General features: G+C 38.4%; 1 protein-coding gene across 1 annotated transcript in view; it reads right to left on the reverse strand.

The window, feature by feature from the left end:
- The window catches only part of mtus1b (microtubule associated tumor suppressor 1b), a 128,246-nt gene that overhangs the window by 69,034 nt on the left and 39,702 nt on the right, over positions 1-19,510 (reverse strand). The window contains exon 8 of the mRNA XM_059988636.1: positions 18,778-18,870. Coding sequence (XP_059844619.1) covers positions 18,778-18,870 — 93 coding nt within the window. The remainder of the gene's footprint in view (positions 1-18,777; positions 18,871-19,510) is intronic.

Genomic DNA, 19,510 nt, shown 5'->3' on the forward strand with positions numbered 1-19,510 from the left:
ATGTATAAGGTATATCACTTCATTTGTGATAGAGATTCTTCATGCAGGTATATACCAATACTTTTACTGAGACCAATACTGGTAAGTTTCCTTCTCTTCATTTTTGCCCTTCTAAAATGATTAAAACCAAGCCAAATCTCAATACTTCTTACTAACCCTATGATCAAATTTTCCTTATTGTCTTGATTTTAAACAAACAGCATTACCACCATATTCCCATGACCACTCATAACCAAAAGGGCCTTTCAAATATACATACTCTGCATTTCATAAAGTATACTGACCATCAAGTTTCACCCCGCAATGTGAAATGGACTGCAAATGGAAGCTACAGTCTACTTGTATGAATCAAACTTAAACATCCAGGAAACCATTGAAATGGCACCCCAACCATCAACTGAAACACACTGAATCTATAACTGCAATACAGCAACACAAAAATATATTGACGATAACTCTTCTCAAACCCTCTCTCTGCCTACATTTCAAAAAGTTGTTGTATGTCCCAAATCTCACTATCCAGACTTCAGCATGCTTTAGCAAACTTTAGCAGTTGTGGACCAAATTAAAACCCACCCCCTCAGTGCCAGATTTCAAACAAATTGAAATATTTCTACTTGTACTGTTAGTCCATCTTGGATGGGATTAGGGTAGTTTAAATGATCCAACATAGACCCTTACACTACCAAGTACCTTGTTTTCTCAAATGATCCATTTTATTTTTCAAAATCACAGCTGAAACAGTGACATTTCTCAATTGATCCCCAGTCTTTTAAATCTCAATTTTTAATGTACTCAATGACTGACAATTTGAACCTTCAGGCAAGAAAACTGCAAAAACAATGTAGACTTTGGTCCCATGATTATGCCCCTTCTGTGGCCAGTAGCTTTCAGCATGTACTTTGAATCATAGAAAACTGTCGCAGCATTAACAATGAGAACTTCTTGTTCTCAGTTTACGCATGTGCGATCTATTGAACAATCTTCCTTTGTGGTTAAATACTCCACTCTTTCATCTCATGTCTAGCATTTTGTAAATTGGCAATAATTAGTGACATTGCCTCAACACTTTCAGTTGCGGAACAAATTAAAACCACATATGTACTATAAGAATATTTGTGATGTTATGTCATAAAATTAGGTTTATGATGACTATCCAGGTGGCATTTGCTTTGCAGGAGGACATTGCAAAAACAAAATACAATAAATTGCGAAATAAATAATCAGAACAAAGAGTTAGTGTTCATGGACCCTTCAGAAATCTGATGGCCAAGGGGAAGAAGTTGAATAGGCAAGCATGTCTTCGAGCTCCTGTACCTGCTCCCTGATGGTATGGGTAAGAAGAGAGCACATTTTTGAGGCACCACCACTTAATGGTAGGAAGTCAGTGTCCATGGTGGAGACAGCAAAATCTTCAAGCCTTCAGCAATCCTGTGCATAAGAGGCTCCACACCAGGCTGTGGAATGTTCGTCACTAACACCTACAGACATTTGTCCTTTAATGTGACAAAGGAGCATTTCAAAATTTAAAATTGCAATATTTGAAAAAAGCTAAGTTTCACTGACAGGAGAGGCTAACCAGAAGGATGATTATTGCCAAAGGACCAGTGAAGTGAAGGATAACCTTGCATACAAGATGGCATGATCTGAAATAGGCTGCCTTGACAGATAGTAGAAACAGACGCATGGAGTTAAAACTCTAATTAGATACACAATCAAAGACTACAGGGCTGTAGCAGGATTACGGAGTAGAGTGAACTAAAGCTTCTTTAGAACCGAGGGCACACGAGTCATTTAATTAAAACTGGTACTGCTCAGAAAACAGACTTATTCTTAGGCTTTAACATGAGTATTTGGAGGGAAATAGTATGGAATTTTCATAAATGTAGGGTGGAGGCTGGTGTGGGGGTGGGGGGAGAAGAGGTTCTACATTGATGCTACAGAACAGAGGAACTGATTCAAGTTTAAATACATTTATTTTACAGGGTAACTCTGGTAATATTAAAGATGAATCAAATTACTAGCCTTTTATCCAAATCAATCCAGTCCTGATGAAGCATAGCAAGACTGAACACTGCTTCTTCCACACCCAACCACCCCCAGATGCTCCCTCAGTTCACTATTACCACATCCTTCCCCTCTCCCACATCTGTACTACACATCATTGAGCAAAACTGCTCAACTGTAACCAGCTTAGGCAGTTTTTTCCTATTAAAAGTTTGGCAGGTGGGTGGTAAAGTTTTAGAAGGGTGTGCAATTATATCATGAAAAAGGCTAGTTTTTGTTCAATGCCAAAACTACAGTAAAAGAAACTGCAAGATTCAGCACTAACATGAAGTGAACCTAAAACAGTGACTACTCAATATTAATGTTTGAATGGCACACTAGGACTGAAGCTCAACTTCAATGTGCTCTGCACTGAATCAGTCTGTCTTCCGATTCGAAGACGAACAAAATCTGGTGCCAAGACCTTTGAGTACTTTACTTGTAATTATAAAGGCCACTGTCTTTGAGTAATAGTTTCTGAGGAAGTTCACCTTAATGCATTAAAGTGAAGCAATTGACAAATTGGTAAACAAGATGTCTCCCACAGTACTGAGCTCACCTGAACTGGTACACCATAGCTGCAAGTAACATTAACCAAACTTAAAATGTTACTCAAAATGTAATATTTTTGCTCATATAGCTGAAGTATTACTTCTTATAAACATTAGTTCTTTTCCAAAAATATTTTTTTTTGTTTATAATTTTAAAACCACTTCAGTATTCTGGGAGAGTGATGCAGTTTAAGTCAATTTCATCCTTTATAAATTGCTTAGTAATGCCGAGTTTCCTTTTAAAAGTTCTTCCAAGCATTTCAAAATATCACATACAATAAAAATCTTAAAATGAGAGGTTCTATGTACTATACACATAAAATCATGCATATAACCTATGTAAATATTTACTATTTCTAATCAAGCATTTAACTCCCATCTCAATGCATCACAAACCTCTCTGAAAAACAATGGTGTTCTTCCTGTATGCCGACAGAAATTGAAGGTTTTGGAGCAGCCCTTTCACTGTCAGTTGGACACGGACTTTGGTTAAGGATATTCTTAAACTCCAGAACATTTCATCCAAATAATGGGGAACCGGAGAAAGAAATCATGCCCATCTGCAGTCACAATATCCGTCTCATCACCAGCACCACACAAAACATGCTATTTCATTAGGTTCAGAAGAAATTAGAATTCAACAATAACAATGCATCGTTCAAAACTGAGATGCATTCAAGGGAGCTATATCCATTTGGCAGAGATTTCCTTCAGTGGTGTCACAAAGATTAAGCAGCCAGCAAACCTAGTCACTGAATCAAAACAAGCCTGCCCCTAAATGAAACGCTGTTTCATGGTTAATCTGTCATAACAAACATTGTGGGGGTGGGGACTATAACTAGGAAAAATGCAATTTCTAATGACAGGTTTGAAACAAAGATAGAACTTCACATTAAAATATCATACTGAACTAAATGGCTCAGCCAAAAGTGACTTTAAAAGATGAATTTAAAGCTTTAGATTATTCTCTTTATAAAAAAAAAGCTTACATCCCTCAAAGGAATTATGGTGCCTCAGTAAGCTTATTGTTCTGTAAACAGGTTTCCTGCTGCAAATCTGCTGAGGTTTAGTCCCACGCCCTGTCTCAGATCAAGACATGGAAAGTTACAATTTACAGGAATGTTCTAGAACTGTTATTTTTGGATACTTCACATTGTTTAGCCCTAATAGTACAAAGCACGTTAATTCAGCAACAAGAGCACAAATTACCTTATGAATCCAATGGATCATGCTAAATGCTAAGAATTAATAGAATTATTGTCTATATGCTTCAGTTCACCATAGGTAGAATAGCTATGTGCAATCAGTAAGTTTGGCATAACATTTTGGAACAATTGCATTAGTTAATTCTTCCAAAAGAATAACTAGTATCTTAAGAACAAGTTTAAGTATTCTGAAGACAGAATTCTACTCACTTTGTCTGGGTGGTAGCAAAGTGATTGCGAACAAGTGGACAGAAATCTGGATGATTTATCTACAGAAACTTGAATTGCTTTAACAGCTGGAGATTTAATTAGGTTAATAAAGAGGAATTTTAATGTCAGTAACAGCAACTATGAATTAAGCAATTGCGACAACAACCCACCTAGCTAAAATCCTTGAAAAAGGAGAAAAGACCCAGTCAGTGTCATCTAACACCAGATCCAGCAGTCAGTCCTAAACACTATGTTCAATTAGTGATCACAGTAAATGGCAGCCTTGTCTTATTTCCATGCAAACGGCCAAATAAGATTTCTAACACATTCTCTCTGTGAAAATTAGAATATTTAAATAGACAAGAACACTTAATTTCATTGGAGTCCCTGCATGAAGCAAATTAAAACCTCATTTTGCAGGATGAAGCATTCCCAGTAGTTTAGGAAAGTTATTATCGTCAATTTCCTTTCATAAGTCACTAGGAGAGAATAAAGGAATAAATGAACTTGCTGACCTTTGGCATTAACCATGCACACTGGAAGTAACTACCAACGCAAATTTATTAAAACCGTTGAGAAAAACTACAATGATGCTTCTGAACTTCTGGTTCTGTGGAACAAGCAGTATATTAAGCAGTGTCATGAGCAGACTTTGAAATTGGACTACAGTAATCTTGGATGGGAACGACAAATGTGTTATTCAAGTTAAATTACATCAATAGGCACATGCATTGAATTAGACAGCAGTACACTTACAACAATGAAAATCAATGTATTGTTGAGCCATTGGAAAAAATGTTTCCACTATGTGGGAAAATTCCAACCAATTCAACAGACCATATTGCAGGTAAACTGGTAACTTCGGCACACTGGGAGCCATGAACGTGTTTCATAAGGAAAGCAGTTTTAAATGTTAAAGTTTATTTATTAAGCGATATAGCGCTGAGCAGGCCCTTCTGGCCACAGCAGCCCCAGCAACCAAAACAACCTCGATTAACCCTAACCTAACCGCGGGACAATTTACAATGACTAATTAACCTTACCTGACAGGTCTTTCAACTGCGGGAGGAAACCTGGAGAAAACCCACACATTCCACAGGGAGGACATACAGAAACTTCCAACAGACGGCCCCTGAATTGAGCTCTGGAACACCCCGAGTTATAATGGCGTCATGTTAACTGCTACACTACATGGCACCCCAAGTGCAGGTTTTTGCTTTAAGCAACCCAGTTATCCCTCAGTGCAGCTCTACCAGCAGCACCCAAAAGGCAGCAGAAAACAGCATTTGCAGCTGACCAGCCACAGCATTTTTTTTTAGCAATTTTAAAAAAGTTGCATCACCTTAATTACAGAATAGCTTCATTCTAGGGCAAAGGATCAACAGATTACTAAAAACAGTACAGAACTGTTCCTTACTGAAGAGTCCTCCTTTGTATTTTGTATTACTTTGTATTTGCTGCCCAGCTATTTTCTACATTTACATGAAGTGTTGGCCTAAGGGCCTCTTATAAGCTCAGTTTGAGCTCTCATTTGAAGCACAGAACTATTGCTCGACTTCAATGCTGTTTTGTAGCAAGAAACAATGCTGTTACAGCTGAGGACAAAGTTCACATTCATCATCCTTGTCATGAATGCTTGGGTTTCCTCAGGGTGCTCTGGTTTCCTCCCAAAAACGGAGGGTTAGTAATTTAATTGGTCATTGTAGATAGTTCTGTGACGAGGCGAGGGTTAAATAGGTGGGTTGGTTCTGGGTGCTGCAGCTTGCTGGGCCACAAGAAGGCTCTGTACCATGATGTATCTCTAAAAATTGATACTTGGAATTGACTTATAATTGAATCCATTCCAAGTGCCATTTGAATTGTGGAGCAAACTCAAATGATTCGAATTGCCAATTCTAAATCTGCTCCTACATCTTATGAGTTGGTTGTGTATGAGGTCACCGAAGAGATTGTAAATTTTGGATATTTATTCCTTTTTCAAGATCATGATAAAATCAATAGAACATTAGAAAAGTACAAATTGCACAGCTTTATCATTACTTACTGGGGTTTCTGAGCAAATAATGTTTTCACACTTATTTCTGAAAGTAATAACCTCCGAAAGGTTCTAAATTAGAAATCTGAAATCACTCAAGCAGAAAATCTTAAATACAAAATCAATTTCAATGAGTAGCATTTAACAAAGATTGCACAACTATGTTACTTGAGTTTCAAGATGGTTAATGCTGCTAAGTTTGTGCTTTAAGTACTTCACAAGAATCATTAAATATGTAGAATAAAAGTTTAAGAACTCCAACGATATTCCATTCTCAAACCAGTTTTGCTGAATGAGATTATAAATCTACAGCGATAATTTTAAAAATAAACTTCTGGCAGCATTGCAATAACAAAAAACATATGCTACAAATCCAACAGCTCAAGAAACAGTACTCATTTGCACAACTACATTTATTTATTGCACTGTAGTGTGGAATGGGCCCTCCAGCCATGCCACCCAGCAACCCCAATTTAACTGGAGCCTAATCACGAGAGAATTTGCAATGACTAACTAGCCTACCAACTGGTATGTCTTCGAACTGAGGAAGGAAACAGGAGCACTCGGAAGAAACCCATGTGGTCACAGGGAGAACATACAAACTCCTTTCAGACAGCAGTGGGAATTGAATACTGGTCGCTGGTACTGTAAAGTGCTATACCAACCAAGTCGCCCCAATATTCAGCCCTCACTAAATTCAGTTAGGCCACTGTCACATCCAATAGTGAAATATCAAATAAAATAAACAAGGATTGAAAGCTGCATTTGATAGCCATAATGAAGTCCACTTTGACCACACTGGATTAAGAAAACTTGACTTCATTAAGCAGACACTGAACCTGCATCATTTTGTGTTACTGCCCAAATCTCTCTGGAAACATTCAAATTTGTTTAATTCTCCAAAGGCAATAAGCAAATGCCACTATTAAAGACAAATAAAACACACATTATGCTCCCAATACAACAGATCACTGCCATAACAAACATGTCCCCTAATGGAGCAGCAATTTGTATGCTTGTGTCAGGGCATGCCACAAGTGGGATTTATGGCTTGGTTTTAAATACCACATACCAACACTTCTGCCTTGACTCCAATGATCCCGCACTCCCACTCAACTTTTGAGAATGGGAAATTAAGGTCATGCCAATCAGAGAAATCCCTTTCCGCGACTATCCTTCTGTTGGCTATGGCCAAGCTGATTTAGTAGCCAACTTACCAATTGAACATACATCTCATGCAACAATCTTTTGGACTATCCTACCACGAGGGACCTGATCAAATGCTTTGAAGTCCATGAAAACATTCACTGCCATGTCCTAAATCATCCTCACTAATCTAAAAGATGCTTCTTTTAAAAAAAAACTTGTCCTGTTTCACTTTACAATCCTTACCATTAAGGACAAGGACATAAAGAGCATACCATCCAAAGGGTCCTCTTCAAGCTATTCTGACTTGAACTTGACTTGGTGTACAGAATTTCCGGCTCTAAATCCAGAAGTTCTCTCAGTGAAGCCAGATTCACCAAAAGGATTGCACCAATTCAAATCAGCTCAGCACCACTTTCAAAAGCAATTAAGGATGTGCAATTAATGCTCATCTTGTCAGCCAGATCCCAAAACAATGAAATTAAAACTTCTGGACTCCTTTATCTTGAGGTGTATTGTGGGAATGAAAATGAAGTCCATGTGAATTTCTGAATGTGTCACCATCTAGTTGCAACAACTTGGAAAGCATGACTGAACCTAACAAATAGGATTGATACACGGAAATGCTTATTTTGTTCTTAAGTCTAACACCATTTACTTACTGACAAGCAATTAATCCATCAATATGTAGTCTTGACCCATAAGTTTGCAGTTGAACACTTAGCGTAACACTAAAATTTAGGAGTAGATTATTCAGCATTGAGCATCAAGCTTCACTAAAGTCATTTATTAACAATTCCATGCTTCAAAAATTTATTCTCCAATAATAGCTTCCCCCCTTTAAGCAATAAATTAACAAAAGATGCAAACCAAATTTTTGATTCGAACATAATCACCTAACATGCTGTGCAACAGAACAAGATAATTCAACTTTGCATCAAGATGGTGGAAATGCAAATAGCTATTCATTTGGTTTATGCTGAAGTTTAAGCATACCATAATGCTGGGGTGATTGAATGGGATTTTTTCTTCATTTCAACAATAAACTGGAATCCTTACAAAAGGTTCATTGTGAATGTTTTCACATCTGTCGGCATGAATTATAATAAACACTATTCAAACAATTAGGATGGAGTTGCTGCTATTTTTCAAATGTGACAAAAGGTTTACTGTACAAATTACCCAAAGATCAACCTTTGATGTTATGGGGAAAACAGGGCTGCTTTGACCATTTCTTGGGAATTCTATTATGAAAGCTGAACAGCTTCTCTTTTGGCAGTTGGTAATATCTAGATAGATATTAACTCTGTTCAGTTTAGACATGATTCAAATGAAGGGTGACTGAGTACCAAGCATGTTGACAAAAATTTAGTCTTGCAGTTATGTACTTTCATATAGTCACAAAAAAGTACTATATTGCTCAGTGGTTAACTACAAACCAAGCACTTCCACCTTCCGCCCTGCCTCCTTTGTTGGTACAACCAAGCTACTATACTTCCTTACAAGCAATTCTAACAGACATGTCCACAAACAGGTTATTAGTCCCATGGGGCAAACAAACCTTCAAATCTCAACAGGGTTGATCTGCAAGTGGGCTCCAGGATTATGTCCTGCTCTGACAAAGACTGCTACACCTGACCTAGTTTCTACCATACTCCTCTCCAGAATCTGGAGAAAATAAATACAGTTTTACAGCTGCCAAAGATATGGAAAGGACATTCAATGATGTACATGCATCCAGAATTGACTGCAGAGATCTAAGATTTGTACAGCCTGGGAAGGTTGAAGATAGAAACAAACAAGGCAGTGATATCAGAGCTGAACCATTGAGAAACAGGACCATATTTATCAAAGAGGATAGTGTAGCCAACAAGTTTTTGATTCTGCTCATTTAAAAGTGTTAGATAAGGCCAATCAGGTAAACACAGAAATAATTGGATTCACAGCATTAGAAGGCATCAATTACAGTCAGTCCTCCTTACCCACGAATTCAACCAACCGCGAATCACAAAAACCTGGAACTGCTCTTCCAGCACTTGTTGTTCGAGCATGTACAGACTTTTTTTCCTTGTCATTATTCCCTAAACAATGCAGTATTAACAATCATTTCACATAGCATTTACATTGTATTAGGTATTATAAGTAACCTAGAGATGATTTAAAGTATTCAGAAGGATGTACTTGGGTTATCGTGGATCGGGATTGAAAAAAATCGGAAGTTCTCTTACTATGCAAGTCAAAACAGGGACATCCGATATTATTTAGCGTCAGTTAGTCAAACATGTGTGTTAGTATATATTTTACCTTTCTATACATATAAAACACTTAAGAACATACGTTTCAGCACCAGGCTCAAGAAGTTGTTTGATCCAGTGACAGACCACTTCCAAGCGCGCTCTCCACCGCGTTGGGTTGATGTGGAGGATCAAAAACCCCAACCCCCAATAATTAAACCACTGTGTTGCATAGTAATAATTGTAGCTTTCATCGGGGCAGGGCCTTTCTCACTTTATTCTTTAAAATTGTTCTGATCGTCGACCGACCTAGCCTAACATTTTTCCAATGACTGATGGTGTTTCACCTCTTTCTGATTGCTGTATTATTTCCACTTTATTTTCAATCGTGATCGTGATTTTTGTGAACAGAAACACAGCGGATTCAAGAGTTCTGCCAGCGGGTCCTAATGTCCACAGGTTGAATAAGGTCTGGGATTCCACTGGGTCCTAAGATTCACTGCGTTGAGACAGGTTGAATAAGGGACTTGAGCATCCGTGAATTTTGATATCCGCAAGGGTTCCCTGAACCAATCCCTCACGGATAAGGAGGGCCAACTGTACTGAATGTTTCAATGCAGAACTGGAAGGAAAGGTCAACTGAGTGTGGGCTTGCAAGCTCCTCTTAGCACATCCTTTGGTTGTGTTAACAGTTAATGCATATGAAATCCACTGGACGTTTTGATTTACATGTGATATGCAAAGGAATCTGAATACAATTCAATGATTAGCTCAAGCTTGCTTTGCTAATACTCATTTAAAAAAAACAGCTCAAAAACCAGATTCCAAACCTGGAATTTTAATTTCATTCAACACTGAAGTGTTAATGTTGAAGAGCAAACATCAAATATATATATATTTAATTTATTTATCTATCTATCTATCTATTAATTACATATTTTAGAGCCAATAGCATACATTTCCAACTACTCATTACAAGAACAATGGAATCAAAAACTGATTGCTGGAATTACCAAATACAATTGCTTCAAGAATACACTAGTACTGAAAGCTCTGGCAGACCAAATAAATTTGGATCATGAACTTTAACATCAAGGTGGCTGTTTGGCCATGATTCTAGGGGTTTGACTGAAGACCTACACACCGGGCTCTGCATGTACTCTTTTCCTATGCAACTTAAGGCTAATGCACTAAATGGGACATACGAGAAGATTGATAGGCTCATGTTTTTGAGTATTTGGCATATGATTTTTACTGTCATATCCTACTGCCTTTTACAAGCTTTCACATTTTAAACTTCACAATACTACCAGCTTATGTACAAGAATCCTTTATTAGATTCTTCAAAAGTTACCTAAGTCCTTCTCTTGCAAAGTGAATTACTTCACCTTTCTTTAAATCTGACAATTTTTTGGTATATGCTTTCAGTCTTTATATTCCTTGTTACCATCTCCATCAAACTGTTGCTACTAATTTTTAATTTGCCATCACACTGAAGTGTGGCATGATGTACTAACTCTAGTGAGGCCCAACACAAGCAGAGGATCAGCAATTCTCCAACTTAGGAGAACTTACTTTCTCTTCATGGAAAGAAATAAGGCTCATTGTGACATTGGGTAACTTTTTTTTATTGGGACAGCCTGACCTGTTGGACATGTTCTGCTAGTTTCTATTTTGTTCCTCCCATTGTGTTTTTCCACTGCCCTTATTAACCCATTGACCAGATCCATTTAATTTACAGCTCACTCCCAAGCAATCCTATTAGGTATTGCCTTGGTTCCATCCGCACATTAGCATTAAACAAGCTTGTTTTTCCACTTTCCCAGTTTTAATGAAGGATCTTCAAAGTAATACATTAACGCTTGGTCCGACCACAGATACTTGATCCAAGGCTGTACTAGCACTTCTAGCACACTTATTTAAAAAGCCTACATCAATTTTGGGATCTGAAAATAAAAGAAAAGGTGCCCCACACATCAGCCCACATCATGAAGTTTTGGGGATAACAGTTCAATGAGAAAAAGTATTCAAGGGAATTTGCCCCAGTTGGTCAGGGTTTTCCCTCCCTGCTCCCATTCAAAGGCTTAACAAACATTCTGCATTGTAACCAAAACCCCATTCAGCTTAGTGTGCATTAAATAGTGTTACGAATGAGGAGCAACTCGGATGGGCGGAAGGGTACAGAATCGCCAATGCCCACCCCCCCCTTTTCTCAGAATCGCAAACTTGCTATATATTTCGGGTCTGATACCCAGGAAATGAGATACACAGCCTGTCAGTAATGAGGGAGAGAGAGAGAGAGAGAGAGACAATGCAGGGAAACACAAAGGTGGAATGTCTCCTATTGACAAAGAGAGATTACTGCTATTGTCTCTTGGAGAAGGAATTGTGTATTGAGTACTGTTCTATTCATTGAGACCCCTCAGGGGCAACCAGAGTGGTCTGGTTGATGTGTTGCATCATCCCAGCCTGACCAACATCTGAGACCCCGCAAGTGGGGATAAAAGTAGGGTCTGGGGAACACCCCTCAGGCGCACCAGGAGAAACGCTATGAGACCAGTGGGGGCTTGTGTGTCTGTCCACCCTTGCCTGGGTGACGAGTCCACCACGGAACGGTCTAGCTAAAGGACGTGGAGGGGTCATACGTGAATGGCCACAACAACAACGAGTCGAAGGATTCAGATCGGAAAAGGAAAGTCGGCAAGTTAATAGCTGTTACTGCTTTTTCTCTTTCTCTCTCTCCAACAATTGCAACACAGTGATCAACAACGACTGCAGCCTGTATGAACTGAACTGAACTTTATATTTCCATCGGACAATTCATTATCCCCTAGACAACGATAGAGCTTATTTCTTATTGATGATTATTATACCCGCACTTTTAGGTTTAGTATTGATGACGTATATTATCTGTATATTTGCATTGATGTTATTTTTGTGTATTTTTACTAATACTGATAAAAATAGTATCATCAGACTTCTACGGCTACTCCTATCTTTGCTGGTAAGACACCTAGTTACGGGGTTCGTAACAATAGTAATGTAGAGAACAACCAGTGAACTACACTGCAAACCAGAGATGAATTAGCAACAGCACAACCTAACAGCAGTAAAATGACTGAAACATTCAGGCCAAGTTGGTAAAATAAGCTAGTTTTAATTACACCTCTAACTTTTCTTCTCTTCATACTAACGTGACCAAGGCTGCTAAGACCTATTCTCAGTATTTTGTGTTTTTTTTTGTTTCCAGCATCTACAAATTCCTTCATTTCCATGTACACCAAACAAGCTAGTTTTTACGCAGGTACAAATATCAACCATGAAACTGAATTAATCAGAAATGTAAATAACTTTAACCATGGCAATGGATACCATTACCACTTAATATCGTGGTCAACAATTCTCAAAAATACAAGCTCTGATATTTTTCTTAAAGGGAATTAACCACTGCATTCAAAAAATCTGAATACACTTAAGGTCTTTTTCTTCCCCTACCAATTTTTCAAAAATTAAAATCACTACAATGTCTTGCAGAGTTCAACAACTATACTTTGAATTCTTTACATATTGTGAAATCACCTAAATTGTAAATTTGTTTGACAATGACAGATGTTGCTTTTTATGTAAAAATGCAATTTCACAACTCAACCATAATTAATCTAAAACATGTACATAATACAAAAGTTTCAGTAGCAAATAAACTACTTATACATGCAAACCAGCAACTTAAGGCTGTGATCACAACTCATCTGCCAATGTTTAAGCTAACTGATCTAGTCTATGTGAAATTGACTGTAAACAGTATTAATTCAGTGAGTGACAGTACAAAAAAAAGCATTTAGAAAATTTGACTTGCTATGAACCAGCTGTACAATGATCTAAAAAGCAACTGACTGAAAGACAAAACACCTCTTAATTAACTTACCTTTTAATACTGTCGATGTAGTCCAATGATATCTGGTAACCATATATCGGTTCATTTTTTTTCCAATATGGATAGGCATTAATGAGTAAACAACTGCAGAATATAAATCATCTTTTCTCCCCAGCAAGTTTCCTTCATGAAAATGATGTCTAAGCCCAAGACTTTAAAATACCATTTCCATATCGGAAACTTTTGGGGGTAGACACATTAATTCAAATAGTGTGTACAAAGCAACTAAATTTCAATCTGAAATGAAATGTGACCACACCTGGCAAATGAGCATTCAAGCCTGCTGACACCTCGTCAAACCTCTCAAATTTGCAAACACAAGGGTGGATAATCATTTATGCAACCCAACCTTAAACTGGAGAATGACAGGAATCCACCCTGTTTTGGCATCACTTAATTGTAAATGACTAAACACTGATGACTCTTTTCTAAGGAACAAAAGCCCAGTTGCCCTTAATTCTCATTTGCTATCAAGTTCTAGCATTTTTTAAAACATTTTTACAATATGGTAGCCTTATAGTTATCACAACCTTTACACATTTCAAAGTTTTATGCATTTCTAAATATAAATTTACTAATTATGAGACAATAAACTCAATCATCCTTTTCACTCATCCATCATGAACATAATTTATCTACATGGAGCACAATCACAGGAAAGCAGCGACCATCAAGGACCCTCACCACCCAGGCCATACTCTCTTCTCGCTGCTCCAATCAGGAAGGTAGTACAAGAGCCTCAGGTCCCACACCACCAAGTTCAGGAGCAGTCATTACCCTTCAGCCATCGGGGTCTTGAGCCAGAAGGGATAACTTAACTCACCCGAACCTTAACTATTCTCAGAGCCTATGGACAAATTTTCAAGGACTCCAGCTGATGTTCTTGATATTTATTGCTTAATCACTAGCTTGGAGAGGTTGGTGATGCCTAGACTGAACTCCTGCCTCAGCAAGGACCTGGACCCATTGCAATTTGCCTACCGCCACAATAGATCAAGAGCAGATGCAATCTTAATGGCTCTTCACGCAGCTTTAGACCACCTGGACAATACAAACACCCACGTCAGGATGCTGTATATCAACTATAGCTCAGCATTTAATGTCATGATTCCCACAAACCTGATTGAGAAGTTGCAGAACCTGGGCCTCTGTACCTCCCTCTGCAATTGGATCCTCAACTTCCTAAACAGAAGATCACAATCTGTGCGGATTACTGATAACATATCCTCCTCGCTGATGATCAACACTGGCACACCTCAGGGGTTGTGCTTAGCCCACTGCTCTACTCTCTATATACACATGACTGTGTGGCTAGACATTGCTCAAATACCATCTACAAATTTGCTGACGATACAACCATTGTTGGTAGAATCTCAGGTGGTGATGAGAGGGCATACAGGAGTGAGATATGCCAACTAGTGGAGTAGTGCCACAGCAACAACCTGGCACTCAATGTCAGTTAGACGAAAGAGCTGATTGTGGACCTCAGGAAGGGTAAGATGAAGGAACACATACCAATCCTCAGAGGGATCCGAAGTGGAGAGAGTGAGCAGTCTCAAGTTCCTGGGTGTCAAGATCTCTGAGGATCTAACCTGGTCCCAACATATTGATGCAGTTATAATGAAGGCAAGACAGCAGGTATACTTTATTAGGAGATTTGGTATGTCACTCAAACTTCTATAGTTGTACCATGGAGAGCATTCTGACAGGCTGCATCACTGTCTGGTATGGGGGGGTGGGGGGTTGCTACTGCACAGGAGCAAAAGGTGGTGGTAAATTTAGTCAGCTCCATCTTGGGTACTACCCTACAAAGTACCCATGACATCTTCAAAGAGTAGCGTCTCAGAAAGGCAGCGTCCATTAAGATCCTCCAGCACCCGGGCATGTCCCTTTCTCACTGTTACTATCAGGTAAGAGGTATAGAAGCCTGAAGACACACACTCAGCTATTCAGAAACAGCTTCTTCCCCTCTGCCATCCGATTTCTTTATGGGCATTGAATCCTTGGACACTACCTCACTTTTTAAAAAAATATAGAATCTGTATTTTTACATGATTTTTAATCTATTCAACATATGTATACTGAATAAGATTTACTCAATTTATTATTTTTTCTATATTATGTATTGCATTGAACTGCTGCTACTAAGTTAACAAATCTCATGTCACATGCCGGTGATAATAAACCTGATACTGATTCATTATTACTTTTTGTATTTGCACAGCTCGGTGGCTTTTGCACATTGGTCGCTTTCTTGTCCTGTTGCATGGGGCCTTTCATTGATTCTATTGTGTTCCTTGCATTTATACCATAAGACACAGGAGCTGAATTAAGCCATTCGGCCCATCAAGTCAGCTGAACGAAAGCGAGAAAATGAATCTCAGGGTTGTAATATGGCACTATATACAAAGGGATGCAAAAGTTTGGGCACTCCTGGTCAAAATTTCTGATACTGTGAATAGCTAAGCAAGTAAAAGATGACCCGATTTCCAAAAGGCATGAAGTTAAAGATGACACATTTCTTTAATATTTTAAACAAGATTACTTTTTTTATTTCCATCTTTTACAGTTTCAAAATAACAAAAAAGGAAAAGGGCCTGAAGCAAATGTTTGGGCACCCTGCATGGGCAGTACTTAGTAACACCCCCTTTGGCAAGTATCACAGCTTGTAAATACTTTCTGTAGTCAGCTAAGAACCTTTCAATTCTTGTTTGGGGGATTTTTGCCCGTTCTCCCTTGCAAAAGGCTTCTAGTTCTGAGAGATTCTTGGGCCATCTTGTATACACTGCTCTTTTGAGGTCGATCCAGATTTTCAATGATGTTTAGGTCAGGGAACTGCGAGGGTCATGGCAAAACCTTCAGCTTACACCTCGAGGTAGTCCATTGTGGATTTTGAGCTGTGCTTAGGATCATTATCCTGTTGTAGAAGCCATCCTTTTTGCATCTTCAGCTTTTTAACAGATGGTATGATGTTTGCTTCCAGAATTTGCTGGTATTTAATTGAATTTATTTTTCCCTCTACTAGTGAAATGTCCCCCATGCCGCTGGCTGCAACACAAGCCAAAAGCATGATTGATCCACCTCCGTACTCAATAGTTGGAGAGATGTTCTTTTCACAAAATTCTGCACCCTTTTTTCCTCCAAATATACCTTTGCACACTGTGGCCAAGAAGTTCTATTTTAACTTCATCAGTCCACAGGACTTGTTTCCAAAATGCATCAGGCTTGTTTAGATGTTCCTTTGCAAACTTCTGACGCTGAATTTTGTGGTGAGAACGCAGGAAAGGTTTTCTTCTGATGACTCTTCCATAAGGTCATACTTGTGCAGGTGTTGCTGCACAGTAGAACAGTGCACCACCACTCCCGAGTCTGCTAAATCTTCCTGAAGGTCTTTTGCAGTCAAACAGGGGTTTTGATTTGCCTTTCTAGCAATGGTACAAGCAGTTCTCTTAGAAAGTTTTCTTGGTTTTCCAGACCTCAACTTAACCGTTCCTGTTAACTGACATTTCTTAATTACATTACAGACTGAGGAAATGGCTACCTGAAAACACTTTGCTATCTTCTTACAGCCTTCTCCTGCTTTGTAGGCATCATTTATTTTAATTTTCAGAATGCTAGGCAGCTGCTTAGAGGAGCCCATGGCTGCTGATTGTTGGGACAAGGTTTGAGGAGTCAGGGTATTTATAAAGCTTTGAAATTTGCATTACCTGCCTTTTCCTTATGATGATTGTGAACAAGCCATAGCCCTAACAAGCTAATTAAGGTCTGAGACCTTGGTAAAAGTTATGAGAGTTGAAATCTCTTGGGGTGCCCAAACTTTTGCATGGTGCTCCTTTCCTTCCCCCCCCCCACTTTGAAATTGTACAAAACAAGAATAATACACTAATCTTGCTTAAAATGTTGAAAAGAATGTTTCATTGTTAACTTTGACTTTTGGAGATCAGTTCAACTTCGACTCACATAACTATTCACAGTAACAGAAATTTTGACCGGGGTGCCCAAACCTTGGCATGCCGCTGTATAATTTGTTGATTAATGTACTTTAAACTTTTTCCGGAGGGTTTGAGGTATGAAAAAGCTACCAGAAGTGGTTAAGGCAGTACAACAATCATTTGAACAACACTTGGATAGGTACACAGAAAGGTGAGGCTTAGTGGTATGGCCTAAATGTAGGGAATTGGAACTGAGTGTGCATTGATCAGAATGAACTGGAAGGAACTTCAGAGAAAGAAAACAAGTTTGGGGTGGGTGAGTAAACAAAGTGAAATGTGAGCTTTTTTTTCATTTCTCTGGAATGAGTTACCTAAAATAAGCAATGAGGCCCATCTAATAATTTGACAAGTGTATTAGAACTGTTCTGGCCTCCATTTTGGTTAAAATAAACCATTCAAAAGGTTAAGCCAATTACCCCAAAAACAGTCCCACGTTACTCACTGCTACCAACATCCATCCACTGCACTACCTGTCCACAAATGTACGCCTCTTTTGCAATTCAAACTTCACTAATAAAATGCCCTATTATTTCCCACTCTCTATCCCTCTGCAGCCCACAATAATTTGCAATTCCCATCAACCATGCCCAAACTCCACTGGTTCATCCATTATACTTTGTTTATTATTAACCAGCTCTTGTTTCTTTGAGTCCATTGCTGCCAACTAGACCTCAAGCAGTTTCAGATCCCGAAGCTGTGGAACTTGCGCCAACTTTGAATTTGCTATTTAAAACCAAGCAGACTGCCCTAACTTGAGGCACATTGGTTGGCACTTATAGGAGTCAAGTTTATCTCTCCAAAATGTAAATTACCAGAAGTACCCAAAATGCTATACATAGGCACACGGTCGTTCTTCTATACCATAACAAATTATAAATCAGTTGAATTGAAAGCATCCACATGAAACCATTAATGAAGTGTCAAGCTATCCTTTGAGAGTGGAACATAATCCATGGTCTATTTCATGTCATAGTGCTGTCATTGAAACACAGCTGATAAAATAACAATTTCAGGCAGAAAGGGGTGGGGTGGGGGCTAAAAAGCCAATTTCACTCCACTTGGCCTTAGAATAGAATCAAACCCAAGTCCAGACAGGTTTCAGACCAATTTATCCATTAAACTAATTAGGACAGCAAATATATTTCCTGAAGGTTCAGGCTCTGCAGCTTGCTTCCATTAAACAAACCAAGAAAATCTTGGCCAAACATCTTGTGCCCTTGTAAGCAGTAGTTTTGCCCAATTTTGGCAAACTGAATTATATTAAAACTGCAAGTAATCAACAGTCATCAAACCATGAAAAAACAGTGAAATCTGAATATCATCTCACCTCACAAAACCAAAGATGAACAAGATAAAGTTGAGTGATACACCCCCATGGCCAATTAATCTGGCTGCTGAAATTGACAGTTTAATGTTGTGCTTACCTTTTAACTTGCTGGAAGTGCTTAATTGTCTTGTGGACCTTGGGACAGACCCTGGAAGGATCCTGCTCACACTGTTTGCATTTCTCCATGCTCCTATAAATTTATAAAGGTAGCATGCAATTACTAGTTTGCAAAATGTTAAACTCCACGCAAATTTGCAAGACAAAAAATTATTCTTCTAAATCAATACCAAAAATCCTTTCAAAATATTGTAAAATACTTTATTAGAGGATTACTTTATTACTCTGTACAACAAATTGAAGAACCAAATAGATTTTACATTACTGCAAAGTGCACTACATACAGAAAACAGAATTTGAAAGCATTGCCTTAAATCATAGCCCAGTTTGGAAGCTTTTTTTTAATACAGTCTTGATTAATCACAAAGATAGACTATGGAACAAGACAAATTGGATGGCATTTCTTTTCAACTTTAGAATTCAAAAGAAGGCAATTTCACATAGGACACACAAAAATGCAGGAGGTCAGGCAGCAACTGAGTCTGCATTTGGCTATTGCATGCAGACAGAATCTGATTTAGAGATGCCCACAAATCTATTTTGGATCAGTTATTAAATATCCTTGCCTTTTTAAGCCTCGAAGTAGATAAATTAAAGCACTGGTCTCAGGTAGAAGGGAAAGAGAGCCACACTAGCAGCCATGAAACATTACAAAAGATAGGGAAAAAAAACTGCAGCAAAACAATAAAAAGGAAAAGTCTGAAACTGTACAG

Source organism: Hypanus sabinus, chromosome 14, assembly GCF_030144855.1.
Source record: "Hypanus sabinus isolate sHypSab1 chromosome 14, sHypSab1.hap1, whole genome shotgun sequence".
Taxonomy (NCBI): domain Eukaryota; kingdom Metazoa; phylum Chordata; class Chondrichthyes; order Myliobatiformes; family Dasyatidae; genus Hypanus; species Hypanus sabinus.